This window comes from Microcaecilia unicolor, chromosome 5 (assembly GCF_901765095.1).
Source record: "Microcaecilia unicolor chromosome 5, aMicUni1.1, whole genome shotgun sequence".
NCBI classification, from domain to species: domain Eukaryota; kingdom Metazoa; phylum Chordata; class Amphibia; order Gymnophiona; family Siphonopidae; genus Microcaecilia; species Microcaecilia unicolor.
The window spans coordinates 620,550-638,118 of NC_044035.1; the positions used below are offsets into that span (position 1 = coordinate 620,550).

A 17,569-nucleotide genomic window follows, 5' to 3' on the forward strand; every position below is an offset into this window, starting at 1 on the left:
CATAGATTGTTCCAAGTTGCAAAATATTTCTCTCGGGAAAAAAGGTTGCACTTGTTTGAGCTTCCACATTTTATTTCCAAGCAGTCATCCAGTGGTTAAGGAGCAGGCTGAGAACCATGGAAGGGGGGTTCAGGGAGTGTGATACTGGCGGTCCCCATGGGTGTATGGAAGGAGACAGAAAGATGTCACACCCATGGACTGGGAGGAGAAAAAGGTAGGGAGAGGTGCCAGACCACAGGGGAAGGGGAAGTGAGAGCAAGAATGAAGAGTTGGGGAAAAGAAGCTGGATCCACAGTGGGAGAAAGATGGGATGCATGGGGGAGGGGAGATTGAGAAAAATGCTGGATCGGGGGAAGTGAGATGAGGCAGGAGGGAGAAGAGGGAGAGATTCTGACCCTGGGGTGGGAGTGGAGGGCAAAGGGGGAAAGAAGGGGGGGAATTAGGGACGGATAGGAGAGATAGGGAGACAGAAGGAATGACAGTGGACATGGAGAGGGAAAAAAGTCAAATTGACAGGAGATACTAGAAAACAGAAGGATGGGACTAGGGTGTGTGTGGAAAGGAGCAGAAGATGGATGGGGCTAGGGAGACAGAGGGAATGACAGTGGAGATAGAGAGGAAAAAAAGTCAAATAGATGGGAGATACTGCAAAGCAGAAGAAGGATGGGACTAGGGTGTGAGTGGAAAGGAGCAGAAGATGGATGGGGTGAGGGGAGGGGAATGGAGAAGGTTAATGGAGCTAGGGGGTAAAAGTAGATGTGGCATGGAGTGGAAGAGGGAAAGGAGCAGAAACTGGATGGACTAAGAGTGAGGGGGAAAAGGGGAACTAAGCAGAAGATTACTGGGACTTAGTGACTGTTGGGGAGCAAAGCAGGGAATTATGGATTATGGATAAGAGATGGAGCGGGAATTTTGAAGGGATAGTAAAAACTTGGCAGTTTTAGGCATCAGTTTTAGGCATATTGATGGATTGGGAGAATGAGAGGGGGGAGAATGAGGGCTAAGAGAAGAAGGGCAAGAAAAGAGGATGATGTGGGCAAAGATGAAGAAATAATGTGAATGACCTAGAAAACTGGAGAGAGGATGAGAGACATTAAAAAGGTATGGGAAGAAAGGGATGAGTCTCTGAAGGGGTTGAGTGGGGTGGAAATGGGGTTAAAAAGATGGTGAAAGACAGGCATCAGGATATGCGGCATAGGAGAGGAGGAAGGAAGGAGAGACAGGGATGGAGCAGGGACTGATAGGGTGATGAGATGCAGTGGAAGGTACATGGGGGCTAAAAGGGTGAGTGCAGAGAATGGGAATGGGGGACTAAGGAAGTAGGTGAAAGATGGAGGAGGGGTTTAGGAGACCAGGGGAGGGAGAGACAGAGGGGGTAATGGGAGTGTTGGAGAGGGAATGAGAGTGAAATAGTAAAAGCCAGTAGGTACATTAGAAATGAAGCTGAGACTATGAACAAGAGAGAGTGGAAGAAAAGGAGATGAACACAGAAAAATGGGGGGAAAAAACATAAAATGAAAGATCAGTGGCAGACTGATGTAGAGAAGAAAAGGAAAAGACGACGAGGCAAAAGATGAAGTGGAAAAGCCAACCTGGAAAATAATTCAGAAGACTGACACATAGAGAGAGGAAGAGATTGAGACCAGCACCAATCAGAAAAATAAAATGCTCAGACAAAGGCAGACAAGAACAAACATATTTCTATATATTTCTACATAGTCTTTGCTTAAAGCCCACCTCTTCAATGCTGCGTTCGGCACCTAACCCTTACCGTTCAGTGAATCCAGACTGCCCCAATTTAACTGCCCCTATCGGACCGACCGTTCACTTGTCTATTAGATTGTAAGCTCTTTGAGCAGGGACTGTCTCTCTTTGTTAAATTGTACAGCGCTGTGTAACCCTAGTAGCGCTCTAGAAATGTTAAGTAGTAGTAGTATTTAATACTTTTTAAGAATTGAATGTGCCTACTTTGTGAAATGTGCATTTTTTTTAATTTTGCAAAGTACAGGAGAAAATACATTTCTGATTTTCTTTTACCAGTATTTGCACTACTTAAGTCTTGCTTTCTTTGGGGTCTCCATTTCAAATTTTATCTGCATATGTTTTTATGGTTCCTTATTTTATATCATTTGATAGTCTGTCCATGTTCTGTATGTGCGACTGAGGTGAATGATTCTACTAGCATGTAGTGTCTGTGTAATAATAATAATAATAATAATAATAATAATAATAATAATAAAACTATTTATAACCCGCTATACAGTCTAAGCGGGGAACAAACCATACACAAAATACCATAAAACATAACAATAAAAATGATTTCTTTCCTCAAAGAAAAATAAAAACTATACAATCATTTGCCATATTACTCTTAAAATAAAGCATGCTGCAAATTGAATTCAAATGTTATTGACAACAAAATGATATCATGTAGGAATGTGTAACAGTCTAGCTCATTTCGGTTTCCCAGTAGCAGGATATATTGGTGCTCTAGGGCCCAGTGTAATATTTATAGCACTGTCTTTCATAGGTTTTAGGGCTGTTATGGTGTGTTAAGTTTTCTGTATAGGTTTTCAGTGTCTTCTTGTAGGGTTTTGTGTTATTTCATAAAGTGTATGGCCCTATTTGAAAGTAGGCTTTATAGTTGTCACCCATAGTAAAGAAGCTCAATACCAGTGGTCTTCACATCTTGTATGCAGAGTCATGATGTAAACAAAACCAGTCTGCTTTAAACAAGTGTCTGGCTGTGGAAGGAACAGGTGAGGAGATGATCACAATTTGAATATTTTTGTATGGTAAGTCATAAAGGGGGTAAAACACTTGGGGATTCTTTTGGGATTCCCATGGGGCAAATGAAAGAAGACCATTCAATTCCTGTAGGCTTCCTCTCATTTGGCGCGTGGGAATCGCTAGCATGGCTTTGTAAAATAAGCTCTTAACTGGCTAGGATAACCACATAAATAGGGCTGAATAAAACACAGGCCTATCTTCATGCGGTTCATCCTAGCTGAATATCACACTTAAGCAGCTTTATTTTATCCGGCCGTGCATGCCTGGATATTCAATGCTGAGGCCTGTTCATGGCTTGGCATTGAATATCTAGAAATAAATCCGGCAGCAGTCAGCAAATCGCTGGCTGAATACTGGGGGGGGGGGGGGGGGGGGGGGGGGTGATTGTGTCTGATGACCTAAAAGCTTCCATACAGGTAGAAAAAGCGATGGTCAAAGCCAGAAGGATGCTTGGGTGCATAAAAAGAGGGATGATCAGCAGGAAAAAGGAGGTGATAATGCCATTGTATGTCTCTGGTGAGGCCCCATTTAGAATACTGTGTGCAGTTCTGAAGACCTCACCTACGGAAAGATATGAACAGGATGGAGTCAGTCCAGCGGGCAGCTACAAAATTAGTAAGCAGTCTTGAACACAAAAAATATAGGGACAGGCTTATGAACCTCAACATGTATAAGCTGCAAGAAAGGAGATATGATAGAGACGTTTAAATATCTCAAGGGCATTAACGTACAGGAAGTGAGCCTTTTCCAAACTGAAGGAAAGCTCTGGAATGAGGGGGCATATGATGACGTTAAGAGGGAACAGGCTTAGGAGTAATCTAAGAAAGTAGTTCACAGAAAGGGTGGTGGAAGCGTGGATTGGCCTCCTGGTGGAGGTTGTGGAGTAGAGGACTGTGCCAGAATTTAAAAAGGTATGAGATAAGCACATGGGATCGCTTAGGAAAAGGAAGAGTTAAGGGTTATAGAGGATGGGCAGACTGGATGGGCCATTTGGCCTTTATCTGCCGTCATGTTTCTATGTTTCTAATATGTCTGTTAATGGAGAGGGATTATGTTGATGATATTGAGAGGAAACCAGAATCAGACTGAATTCTATGGGGAAATGCTCTAGTTCTGCTCTCCACCCATTGTTGCGTGAAGAAGGCTCCGGTGGATGCCTTTAACACTCTGACAGTGCAGAGTCAGAAGTCAGGTTGTTTTCTTTTATATTAGAATTCCAGGAATATAATTTTACTCAGATCATTTCTGTTGAGTATAACCAGTGTTGGCAGTTTCTCTTTTTTTGTATAGTTTGGGAATATAAATTGCATTCTTTTTATCTTGGGGCAACTGCCTGACTAGAATGATGAGACTTCTTCACTCTCCTTACTGATCAGAGTTTTCAGGGGCCCTCTCTTTTGGGTGCCTGGGGGGATGTCACCTCATCCCTAGCCTCAGGCAGCAGATTGCCCTGAGCCATCTCTTGGAAACTGCCATCAGTGACGGGGGCAAAGAGGAAAAAAAAGATATGAATGAGGGGTAAGTGTTGCCTCTGCAAGAGAAGGGAAGAAAAAAAATGTATTGTAAGGTGTGTGTGGGGGGGGGGGGGGGGGGAGTGCTGCCTATAGGATGGCTACGGGAAAAAAAGAGCTGCCTATTTGGGGTGGGGGGAGGGATATTTTCTTCTCTCCATGTGGTATGGTATGGGGAATTACTTATAGGGAGAGAGAAAGAGCTGGGATTTGGAGAAGAAGAAAACGGGAGGGTGCTGGTATCAGGCCTAGCGAGGGGGAGAGAGAAAGTGCTCTCTCCTCTTGCTAATTCGTGTGAATGTGAGGGGGGCATGAGAGAAATTTCCCATGGGGTTGGTTCATTTCACTTATTTTAACCGTTTTGATATGCTGGCTTCATATTCAGTGTTCTATTCTTGAGTGTATGTTTCTTTGAATAACAATAATGAATATGTATGAGATGTATGCATGCAAATGAATATGCTAATGTACCAAGCCCCCCCCCTTTGCCCCCCCCCCCCCCCAAAAATGAATCAGTCAAACTACGCCCATAAGGGCATGCCTGCAGGAAGTATGCATAATTATCAGGTGACCTGGAGACATCTACAGCTCAAAGCCATTTAATTGGCTGATGATTCAAGCAGTAGGTTCAAAGAGGAAGTTTAACTGAGACAGTGTTGAAAGAGTTGGTGAATGAAATTGATTACTTTTTTTTTTTAATAGAACCTTCTCCTTCGATACAACATTTTGCTTGAGTGAACTTGCCATAATTTAGAGTGAGAGACTTATCAATATATATAATCCTCACATACTAAAATCCGATGATTTAGCTGATCCTTTTGACTTTCAGTCTGTTCTGACCCTGTTGAAATTTGTGAAGCTGTGGGCTATGGGAATTTGGGGGTGGGGGAGGGGAGGGGGTTGGGAAAGGCAGGGGAGATTAGATGAAAGGAGGGAAGGAGCAATGTGCAACTCAACCTTGATTTATACATGGGTCACAGCATTTTTGGCCATTTTTAGTCCTAAAACTGCCGTTGATTTCCACATGAGATGAACTCATAGATGAGTATATACGGTATTTAAAAAATTTCTAGATTATACAATCTACTAGTCTAAGTCATAAATTCTCAACCTACTCCTCGGGACACACCCAGCCAGTCAGATTTTCAGGATATCCACAATGAATATGCATTAGTTAAATCTGCATGCATTACCTTCATTGCATGTTGATTTATCTCAATTTATAAACAGCTTGAGAATCTGAAGGTGCACAAAGCTATGGGGCCGGATGGGATACATCCCAGGATACTGAAGGAGCTCAGAGAGATCCTGCTGGGACCTCTTAAAGATTTATTTAATAGATCTTTAGAGACGGGGTGGGGGTGGGGTGTTCTGCGAGATTGGAGACACGGAAGAAGTGGGAAACTACAATAAGTCTCATGTTGGTGGTAGGAAAAATAATGGAGTCACTGCTGAAAGAAAGGATAGTTAACTTTCTAGAAGCCAATGGGTTTACAGGATCTGAGGAAACATGGGTTTACCAAAGGAAAATCCTGCCAAACGAATCTTACTGACTTCTTTGACTGGGTGACCAAAGAATGGGATGAAGGACGTGCACTGGATGTAATCTTCTTAGATTTCAGCAAAGCCTTTGATATGGTCCCCCACAGAAAACTTGTGAATAAGCTGAAAGGGTTGAACTTAGGACCAAAAGTGGTAAACTGGATAGGAAACTGGTTGACCGACAGGTGGCAAAGGGTAGTGGTAAATGGAATCTGCTTGAAGGAAAGAAGGTGAGCAGTGGAGATCCTCAGGGGTCAGTGCTGGAGCCGATTCTGTTTAACATATTTGAAAGAGATATTGCTGAAGGGTTGGAAGGAAAAGTTTGCCTTTTTGCAGATGACACGAAGATAGCCAATAGAGTGGATACCCTGGAGGGAGTAGAAACAATGAGAAGGGATCTTCAAACGTTAGAAGAATGGTTGAGGGTCTGGCAATTAAAATGTAATCTTTCCAAATCACAGGTACACAAAATTGCATTATCAGCATTATATAACTTGTAAATATCTAATATAATAATTTGCTCCTGCAACGTTCCAATGTGTCTGCCTGCGTCCATAACCATTTCCTGACGTCACTCTCCCGCAGTAAAAGCCTGCTTGCCTGACGTCAGGAGACGTTACTATTCAAAGCAGGGAGGCGGGAAGCGCGCGAAGAAAAGAAGAGGGAGCCGGTTTAGTTCTCAGCCCTTCCTCCACACGCAACGTGGGAGCCACTTTACCTCTCGCTCGCCACTGAGCCCTTCCTGCACACAGAATGCGGGAGCTACTTCAGCCCTTCCCCCACACGCAACACGGGAGACAGTTTAGCTCTCAGCCCTTCCTCCACACGCTACGCGGGAGCCGCTTTACCTCTAGCTCGGCACTGAGCCCTTCCTGCACACAGAACGCGGGAGCTACTTCAGCCCTTCCTCTACAACCTGGAACTGGGAGGGGAGAGAGGGGAGGGAGGGAGAGAGGGGAGGGAGGGAGGGGGGCCTGGAACTCAAAGGGAGGAAGGGGGGCCTGGAACTGGGAGGGACTGGAAATGGGAGGAAGGGGGCCTGGAACTTGGGGGGAGGTGGAGGGGAAGTTGTGATGCACATGTAGGTGGGGGAGGGCAAGGGACAGAGGAGAATTGCTGCACCACGATGGATGGGCCAGGGCACAGAGGACATTTGCTGCAGGGGAGACAGCATAATTGGTGCACACGGAACACACACTACACTCTCTCACTCACACAGACACAAACACATTTTGTCTGTCTCTCAATCACACACTGTCTCTCAATAACACACTCTCTCTCACACACACATACTCACTCTCTGACACATACTCATTCACTCTCTCACACATACTCTCTCCTAACAGTTCCCTTAAAAACATAATTACCATTCGATGACAACCTTGTTAGCGCCCGTTTCATTTCTTTCAGAAACGGGCCTTTTTTACTAGTAATTTAATAAATGATTTCCTGAGAAAAGATAACATTCAATACAATGTACCTTGAAATGGTGCACATATTGTGATGACAAAATTACAAGAATGTTATTACACTTGCACAACTGAGATACTGGATAGGAGGGGAAAGATTAGTAAGCTCAACTAAGGAGAGAGACCTTGGGGTGATGGTGTCCGAGGACCTAAAGGTGAAGAAACAATGCGAGACAAGGTGGCAGCCTTGGCCAAAAGGACACAAGGCTGCATAGAGAGGGGTATAACCAGCAGAAGAAAAGAGGTGTTGATGCCCTCTCTACAAGTCATTGGTGAGGCCCCACTTGGAGTACTGTGCTCAGTTTTGGAGGCCTCATCTTGCTAAAGATGTAAAAAGACTGGCAGCAGTGCAAAGAAAAGATACAAAAATGGTATGGGATTTGTGTTGCAAACCGTACGAGGAGAAACTTGCTGACCTGAACATGTATATCTTAGAGGAAAGGAGAAACAGGGGTGACATAATACAGACGTTCCAATATTTGAAAGGTATTAATCTGCAAACAAACCTTTTCCGGAGATGGGAAGGCGGTAGAACTAGAGGACATGAATTGAGGTTGAAGGGGGGCAGACTCCGGAGTAATGTCAGGAAGTATTTTTTTCATGGAGAGTATTTTTTTCAAGAAGTATTTTTTCATGGTGGATACACGGCATGCCCTCTCGCAGGAGGTGGTGGAGATGGAATTCAAACATGCGTAGGATAAACACAAATGAATCCTGTTTAGAAGGAATGGATCCACGGAATCTTAGTGGAGATTGGCTGGCAACACTGGTAATTGGGAAGCAAAACAGTGCTGGACAGACTTCTACGGACTGTGCCCCAATCGTGACTGAATAGATATGGATGGGCTGGTGTGTAAATTTTAAGGGGCTTCGACATTAGCTTAAGATTTGTTGGTACAAGAACAGTGCTGGGCAGACTTCTATGGTCTGTGCCCTGAAAATGGCAAGGACAAATCAAACTCGGGTATACATATAAAGTATCACATACCATGTAAAATGAGTTTATTTTGTTGGGCAGACTGGATGGACCGTACATTTACTATGTTTACTATGTCATTTACTATGTTACTAAGTTAAAAAGGATTTAAGCTGAGCCGCTATATAGTAATACCTAAAATGTGGGACAGCCATACCACCTTTCCCCTTAGGCTGAAAAATTACCAATCTTTGCACCCAAGGGGGTTTATGTTTCTATATATATATATATATATATATATATATATATATATATATATATATATTTTTTTTTTTTTTTTTTAAATTTTCAATAGTAACAGCCAACCCCCGCTTACACATATAACTTCATACACAGTGCTCCTCAGTTTCCCCAACTTTACCCCCCCCTCCCTTAGTATCTTAGTACGGTGGTGAAGTATCCTGATTCCGAAACTGTTCATATAGAGACCATATTTTGGTGAAAGCCAACAGGGAGCCTCTCCGCAGGGCCGTTAACGTCGACATCTGATAAAGGAAATCCACCTTCTGGGTTATCACATGTATAGCTGGCATTTCCACTTGCCTCTAAGCTCGGGCCAATGCTATTTTTGCCGCTACAAAGTATTGTATCGCCAGTCTGTGTTTCCAACTGGGGATTGATGTAGGTCTGAAATGGAGAAGGCAGTGCTCCGCCCTAACTGGATATACTTGCTGGGCCACCTTATTGACCAACTCCACCACCTTAGCCCAATAAGCTTTTACTTTCGCACATTCCCACCAGATGTGTAAGAACGTGCCCCTGTGTCCACATTCCCGGGTACATTTTTTGTAACCGATCGGGTGTGTAGTACCACCAATACAGCATTTAAAAACCATTTTCATTAACAGATTGTGCCAACGACAGCTTAAGCAGATATTTATAATTCCCTATCCACACTGTTTTGGGATATGTAGATTGTAATACCCCCTCCCATTTCGCCTGGTATAGTATCTAAGGATCAGTACGTCCCAACAGTGCCAGGTAGATACGGGATATGCTTCCCCTACCTCCCCCTCTACGCATTGCTACTTCCAAAGCTGTTTCAGCTAGCTCCAGCTCGTCTTGCGCTTTCTTCTTAAGGAAGCTGCAAAGACAACAATACACTACATCTCTCTCCCTCAGACCATACTCTTCCTGAAGATCTGTAAAGCTCACCATCACCCCAGTATTGCAAACTTGGCCTAATGTACGCAAGCCCGCCTAAGCCCAGATCAAAAAAGCCCGTTCCAATCCCCCCAGTGGGAAGCCCTCTGCCCATCTTATTGCTGTTTGTCGGTAGAACCTCCTCTCAGGAAACATATGCCTCCTAATTTGATACCATGTCGAAAGTGGGAGTTTCAGCCCTACTGGCAGCTTCTTAATTATGGGCATTAACTCACCCCCTGACACCTATAGTATATCTTCTATCTCGCGCCTACCCAACCATGCCCGCTCCCAATGTAGCCATTTCTTAGATGCCCCTGGGGCCCACTCTGCTAGAACTCTTAGTTGTGCTGCTTCATAATACAAATAGAAATTGGGGACTCCCATACCTCTCTCCCTGTTTATAGGGTTGGTACATCATAGCCCGTCGCACCCGCGGTGGGCGCTTCCTCCATATTGTAAATAATTGTGCAATGAGTTTCGCAAGTAGAAGCTCGTGAAGAGTTGGTAAGATTGTATTCAGAAGATGAGCATTGAGGTCTGGAACATCTTTCTCTAGGGGTCTAGCTTCTCTACCTGAGGGCGTTGAGGCATAGTCTCTGGAACTCCTGGTTCTTTTGAGAGCGGATTCCACCACCATGGAATTGTGAAGCAATTGAAGCTTACCAAATACAGGTGTGCTGTGGATCCGGTACATGGAATCTATATTCTTGGGCAGTACCGGGACTGATAGAGGGAACTCACAATTCCTAACAAAGACTTCCTGGAGTAGTTCATGAAGACAGACAGTCACAGTCTCCCTAAGAAGAGACGTGTAGTCCAGGACATCGAGCATCTTGGCCCTGAGCTCGTTCTCCACTTCTAAAAAGAATGGAATGGCGTCAGCCATTTCCTTTACAAAAGATGGAAATGAAAGGCTATCTGGGGAAGACTTTATCCTTTCAGGTGAAGGGGAGGGTTCACAGGACTCGTCTGAGGAAAAGTACCTGGGATCTTCCTCTGACTCCCCCATGAGCGCTCCTCATCGGTGTCAGACAAAACCTCTCTATGGAAGAGTCGAGACTGAGCCTGCCTCGATGCAGAGGAGCCATGTCCTCAAGAAGGCGTCAAGAAGTCTGTTCCCATCTCGACTGCGGCAAAACTTTCTCCTTCGATGTCAAGAGGGTCCCAGAATGGGTGGCAGACACTGGGGCTGCATGCGGTACCGGTGTCAGAGGCCGCACTGCAGGCTGAGGGCCATGCAAGGCTGCAACAGGAGGCAGGGTAGGCGCAAATAGCCCCGGTGCCAATGCGCACTGTTGCATAAGACCAAACAGCTCAGGAAGCAAGGCCCGGATGTGCTCAGATGGCCGACATCAGGAAAAGCTGGGGCTCCGGTTGAGAGACAGGTTGCAGGACTGTCGGGGTCGATATCAGAGCCGGCTTGTGGCTGCTGGTAGAACAGCATATTAGTACCTCCTGTATGGAGGTAGAGCGGTCAGCACCCTCGATGCCCCGGAACTCCCGGCACCATGCATCGAGGGGGATCGATGATGATACTTCTTGGCCTTAGTCCAAAGCTTATCTGACAACGTTGAATCCTCTCGTCGCCTCAGGGTCGGGTCCAACAATGGATGGTTCCGGGGGTTCTGCATAGCAGTAGGCCTCAAAACAGGTGTAGACCCACTTGATGCACCACTGTTCCCAGTGTTTGCAGGTCTAGCAGCAGCCATACTTACCGATGCTCCCGATGTCAGTGCAATGCTTGATGTCGATGCCAACGCCTCTGACCTCGATGCCAATGCCGATGTTGATGAACCGGACTTGGCTCCAAAACATTTCTTGCGTTTAGCCTCACTGGACAGTTAGGTCCTTTTCTTCATATGAAGACAAAGGCTGCAGTATGAAGGGTTATGGTCGGGCCTTAAACACTGGAGACATCAAGAATGGGTGTCTGTTCCACAGATCATCTGACTACACCGGACACAGTGCTTGAAGCCACTGGGAACTTTAGTGGCCATGGATGGGAAAACTTTGTCGGCTAAAATAAAAGTAGCGATGGTGCCAGAAAAGGGACGAGGTACCCGGAAAACAAAAACAAAAATAGGGAGTACACTCGGATGAGGCCAAGGCCCAAAAGCGGCCTTATATTGACCAAAAATTAAGGAAACTTAAAAATTGGATTAAAAAAAAAACCTAAGAAAATAAAGGAAAAGGAAAATCAATGTTCTGTGAACAGAAGAACTGCCAAAAAAGTGAAGAAAAGCTGGAGGCACAAGAGAAGTTCTTGGACCAAGCAAAGTGTGGAGACTGTGCAAAAATGAACACCTTCTCCTCACCATGGTAAAAAAGCAACTAAGGTGACTGCGTTCGCACGGTGGGCAGGAAGGCACTTGCGCATGCGCAGTGGAGCGTCTCTCACACTCCACAAAGCTCTTCTTATGCTTGTCATAAGATCTGGAGTAGGCAACATGGGATGCGTTACCCACTTGTGAGAACAGGTAGGCCCGTTTGTCCTCGGAGAAAAGAGATTCTTCACTCAAAACCTTTTCTCCAGTATACACTATATAATCAACTGGCTTTGCCTTTACCAACAGGTTTATTAACACCTTCAAAAAAATGTAACAGACTTATGAGACAAGATTTCCCTCTGCTTAATCCACATTGGAAAATGAAAATGGAAGCATATTATAAGCAATTTGTACCCTTTCAGAACTCTGTGGTATATATGTGGTTCTGGTAATTTGTCATTCATTTACATTGGCAATTTTCTCCATTATTCTTCCAGGTGTACCATGATTTGCTTCAGTCCCTTTGAGTCATCACCTTCAGAGAGTATACAGCATGGGATTCTCTCCAGCAAACAATTCATTTCACTTTTCTACTATAGCTTTGTTCTCCCTGAATATTCTTTTTATCCCTCAATCATCTAGTGGGCTACCCAATGTCAGTCTTTTTGCTTAAAATGTATTGAAAATGTTTTTATTAGTTTTTGTCTCAATGGCAAACTTCTTTTTAAATTTTCATTGGCATGTTCTATTGAGGTTTTACTTCTAACTTGCTAGTGTTTACACTTTCCAACTTATTTTTATTTGAATCCACTTTCTTTTTCTTTGTTTAATAGTCTCTTCTACTTCACCAATTAATCATCTTTCATCTTCCATAAACCTTTTTAACTGTGCAAAATACACTTGGTCTGGGATTCTAGAATATGTCCATATCACAAGAAAGCTGTGAATTTTTTTAAAGATAAATGCAACTGCAGTAGATTTCCTTAATGCCCATTATGTCAAATTTGATTATGTTATAATCACTATTGCCAAGTGGCCCCACCACTTGTACCCCTTACACCTGGTGCTTTTATTCAGGGACTAAATCTAAAGTCATTTCCCCTCTCATTGATTCTATACTCAACTGCTTCATGAAGCAGACATTTATGACATCTAGAAACTTTACCTCCCCAATGTGAGCTGATGAGATATTTACATACCATTTTCCTCAATCTCTGTATCTTTATTACATATAAAACAGTATAAGATTATAGGTCCATTTCTGTAAAACTCTCTCAACCCAATGCACTGGATGTAAAACTGCTACAAACTATATATTCCCTATACTAATCTCCGTTTTTTCTTTTCTACCAGATAGTGAGCCCCAAAATACCAAACTTCTCATAACCCACATTCTCCGCTTTTCTTTCTGAGACAAAGCCCCATGTGATCTTCTCTTTAAAAGACCTTATTCCTCAACTCTGACACACGAGGGAAAGATAAATGATGAGATGGTGGCACTTACTTTCCTGCGATCTTTCAGAATCCGGTTCAAATGTTCCTCATTAACTTTCCCAGAATAATCATAAAAGCTTCAGAGAGGGAGGAAAAAAAGGGATAAGTATTTACATATGACCAGAAAACATTGTGATCCAATCACCCATGCTTCAATGGGTCACCTCACAGTTACCACACTTCTGTAGAGCTACCCTACCCTGCAAGAGTAGGCCAAATTACCTCATCCATTCACTTCATTCCCTTGTAATGTATTACCACTCACTCCATTTGCCATGTCAAGCAGAACTTCCTCATCCAGATGTTACCCCATCTGACTACATCATACCTCAGGGCTTACCAAACCAGTCTTGAGAACCTGACAGTGCCATCTAGCTATGTCAAATGGCCCTTTTCTGCACTGTTTCTTGTATGTAACAGATGTTTTCTGTGGACAGTAGGATTAATCAGGCACATAAATGGGTGACATTATTGGAAACTTTACACTTTGTTGTGAACTTTAATCTCCCCACAAGTATCAGTCTCCTCAGTTAATTCTATAGCTCAAGAATGAAAGATACATAAGGGCCATTCTGGGTCAGACTGATGGTCCATCTAGCCCATTATCCTGCTTCCAACAATGGCCAATCCAGGTCATAAGTACATGGCAAAATCCCAAAAAGTAGCAAGATTCCATGCTATGATTCCACAGATAAGTAGTGTTTTTCCCATATCTATCTTAATTGTTATTATGATTTTTAATTTGCTTATTGTGTTTATGTTAATTTTTAATTGTATTTTATTTTTAATTGTAAACCACTTAAACACCTTTTACAGGAAAGAAACGATACTGTTCCCTCACCAATCATGACTGAGTCAGGCATACAAGTGGATGACTTAGAAGCTCAGGTCTACTTAACTGAGAAACTGTCCATTGTTCAAGAGCAACCCAATTAACAAAATGATGCAAATGATGTATTTATTATATGTCAGCAGTGTAACTTGGATAACTTTTGGGAGGCCTTTGGCATATCACCACCTCAGTGTACCATCTGCAGTCTAACGGGATGGTAGAGCGTTTCAACAAGACACTCAAGGGGATGTTAAGGAGAGGGTTGAACCGTCATTAAGAAGGACTGGGATCAGTTGCTCCCCTTTGCCCTGTATGCTTGCAGGGAGAATGATCAGGCTGCCTTAGGAGTGTCACCATTCGAGTTGGTATATGGGAGACTGCCCCGGGGAATTCTAGATATACTCCAAGAGCAGTGGGTGGAAAAGGCAGAAGAACCCCGGGCAGTAAGCACATATTTGAAGGAATTGCGGGCTAGGTTACACCGCCTCACAGATTATGCCCAGGGTAATTTAGGGAAGTGCCAGGAGGCGCAGAAGGGATATTACGACCATGGCGCGCAGAATTTTCAGGTGGGGGATAAAGTCTTAGTCATGGCTCATTTGGACCCCCATAAGTTCACCTCCCAATGGAAAGGGCCGTTTGAGGTAACCAAGAAGGTTGAGCCCTGGTCGTATCAGGTAAAGAATGAGAAAGGAAGGGTGCAAACATACCACATAAATGTGCTGCGACCATGGATAGCCCGGGAGGGCCTGGTAGCAGCCGTAGATGAGGACCTGGGACCCCAACTTAGTGACCTGCAGGAAAGGGGCTCGCCGGTCATAGGGGCCTCCTTAAGTTCCCAGCAAAGGCGGGTGGTAGAAAGCCTGGTGGAGGAGTTTCAGGATATCCTCAACCCCCGACCAGGAGAAACGCGTATCACCCATTCCATCTACACAGAGCCAGGGACTGTAGTCCGTCACAGGCCTTATAGGGTACCCGAGGCCAAACGGCAAGAAATTATTAGACAGGTTCAGGAAATGCTGGATCTGAGAGTGATAGAGGAATCAAATAGTCCTTCGTCCAGTACAGTAGTTCTGGTCCCCAAATCAGACGGATCCCAGAGGTTCTGTATCGATTTTAGGAAGGTTAACGCTATTTCTAGGTTTGATGCCTACCCCATGCCACCCATCAACGAGTTGTTAGATAAGCCAGGGCAAGCCCAATACCTAACCACCCTAGATCTCACAAAAGAATATTGGCAGATTCCTTTGGCCACCAAAGCTAAACCAAAAACGAACTTTAGTATCCCTATAGGTTTGTTCCAATTCAAGGAGGTGGCACCAGGAGTATGCGGCCGCCTACATGGATGACATAGTCATTTTTAGTCATGATTGGAAGCCTGGGTGGGGCAGTATTAGAATCCCTGAGAAAAGCGGGACTGACCTTAAACCCTAAGAAGTATTTGCCAGTAGGGAGGTGAAATACCTAGGGTCCCAAGTGTGTGTGTGTGTGTGTGTGTGTGTGTGGTGGTGGTGGTGGTGGGGGTTCATCAAACCCCTGACCGATAAGGTACAAGAGATCAAGGATTTTCCCCTACTCGCCACCAAAAAGCAGTTGCGGAGCTTTCTGGGTCTTATAGGGTATTATCGGAGGTTTATCCCTAGATTTGCAGAAATTTCGGGCTCCTTGACAGACATGCTAAAGAAGGCTTACCCTAATGCCCTGGTATGGGGGGAGAAAGGGAAGCAGGATTTTAATGTCCTTCAAAATATTTTGTGTAAGGAACCGGTTCTGAGGGGTGTGGATTTTGGGAAACCCTTTATCCTACAGACAGATGCTTCAGAGACCGGGCTAGGGGCAGTCTTATCTCAGGAATTTGAGCAAGAGGAGCACCTGGTCCTGTTTCTGAGCAAGAAATTAACCCATGCAGAACGACATCATGTTGTAATAGAAAAAGAGTGTCTGGCAGTTAAATGGGCCATGGAGGCTTTAAAGTACTATTTGCAAGGCCGGCCATTTACTCTGATTACGGATCATGCCCCCCTAAAGTGGCTGCAGCAAATGCGGGGCCACAATGACCGCCTTAATAGATGGTACTTGGCCCTGCAAGCCTTCTCCTTTACTATTCAGCACCGGGAGGGTAGACTCCATGGGAATGCTGATGCCTTATCGAGAATTGCAGCCTCCTCAGAGAGGCCTTTTTTGACTACTGAGGGTCGCAGTTTCTTGAGGGAGGGGGTGTGTGACAAGGCTAACATTCTGTATTCCCCAAAGAAGCAGTCAGGTCCTGCACCACAGGTCCCAGAAGCCCTTGTAAGAGGAGAAGAGGAAGGGAGGCTGGAAAATAGGGAATGGAACCCCCTTCCCACTAGGGGGAGCCCGGGCTCGAGGCGAGGTGAGCAAGGTACCCCTTTCTCCACTAGGGGGAGATGGAAAGATGAAGCTCAGTTTCCCTGGCTTCACCGTCAATATATAATTCCCCCCAGCTGTGAGAAGGGAGGGGCAGATTTCCTGGAGGCTTTGGATTACCAGGAGAGAGAGAGAGGAGATGAATGGAGGGAGAGAGGCCATGGAGTATATGGAGGAAGGAAGGAGTCTGGCCCTAGAGCAGCCTAAGGAGGAAGAGCCAGCTTCCATGGAGTGGGAGACTGCAAAGGTTGCCCTACATAGTTCCTAAAGGAACTGGAGAAGAGGCCCAGAGAGGTGGGGGAGAAACTGCCAGCCCTACTCCTCCTAGGGTTATCCCAGACTGGGTGAAAGGCAGGTGGCTGGCTATTGCTGACAAGGGCAGAGACTATTAAGGACGAGGTACTGCTTTCTGAGCCACGGAGCAGTAAGGGAGACCGACTGGACTGTGGGATGGTGAACTGCCCTTCTGAAAGGGGAAAAGTCAAAACCCCATAAGGGGGTCTGGACTCTGGTGGAGCTGAATGTTTACTGAGGGATTTTGGCCTGGTTAATACTGCGTGTTTGGGGAAGAATGCATTCCAAGGACTGTGTTTTTCTTTCATGGAAGCTATATCCTGAAGATTGTTTTGTCCTATTCTTTTTTTTTTCCAACAATGGGATAAGGGCCTGGGGGCCGTATCCTGGTGGACACTATAACATGGTTTAGGGGTTTTTGAAATCCCCTGCTAATAAATCTTTCTTGATCCTGAGTTCCTGTGTTTATTCCAGAAATCCAGGAGCAGCAAGCCCGCAGGCTCCCTTCCCCCACGCGGTAGAAGTGTGACCCCTTTACAAAAAAAGTGATAACTTCGTCCACGCCACAACCCTTTTCAAGATGTCTGCAAGTAGTGGACACTCCTTTGGGCACTTCATGTTTCACACTACTTGCTGCCATCTTGGATGGGTCACATGATGGGAAGTAACATCAATCATTACATCAACTGAAAGACACCAACATCTGCAGCCTTTTTAAATATATTTTGTCAATCACAGGTCGCTTTTTTTTTCTGTGTCTGATTGGCTGTGCGCTTTATCTCACGAACAAATGGATGTTTCAGGCTTCACACAGAGAAAAATAAAGTTTTAGGCACAGCCTCTCGACTTGTGCCTGTCTT

At 44.7% G+C, this 17,569-nt stretch overlaps 1 protein-coding gene across 1 annotated transcript in view; it reads right to left on the reverse strand.

Moving 5' to 3' along the window:
* The window catches only part of ABRAXAS2 (abraxas 2, BRISC complex subunit), a 141,308-nt gene that overhangs the window by 58,357 nt on the left and 65,382 nt on the right, over nucleotides 1-17,569 (reverse strand). The window contains 1 exon segment of the mRNA XM_030202556.1: nucleotides 13,206-13,272. Coding sequence (XP_030058416.1) covers nucleotides 13,206-13,272 — 67 coding nt within the window.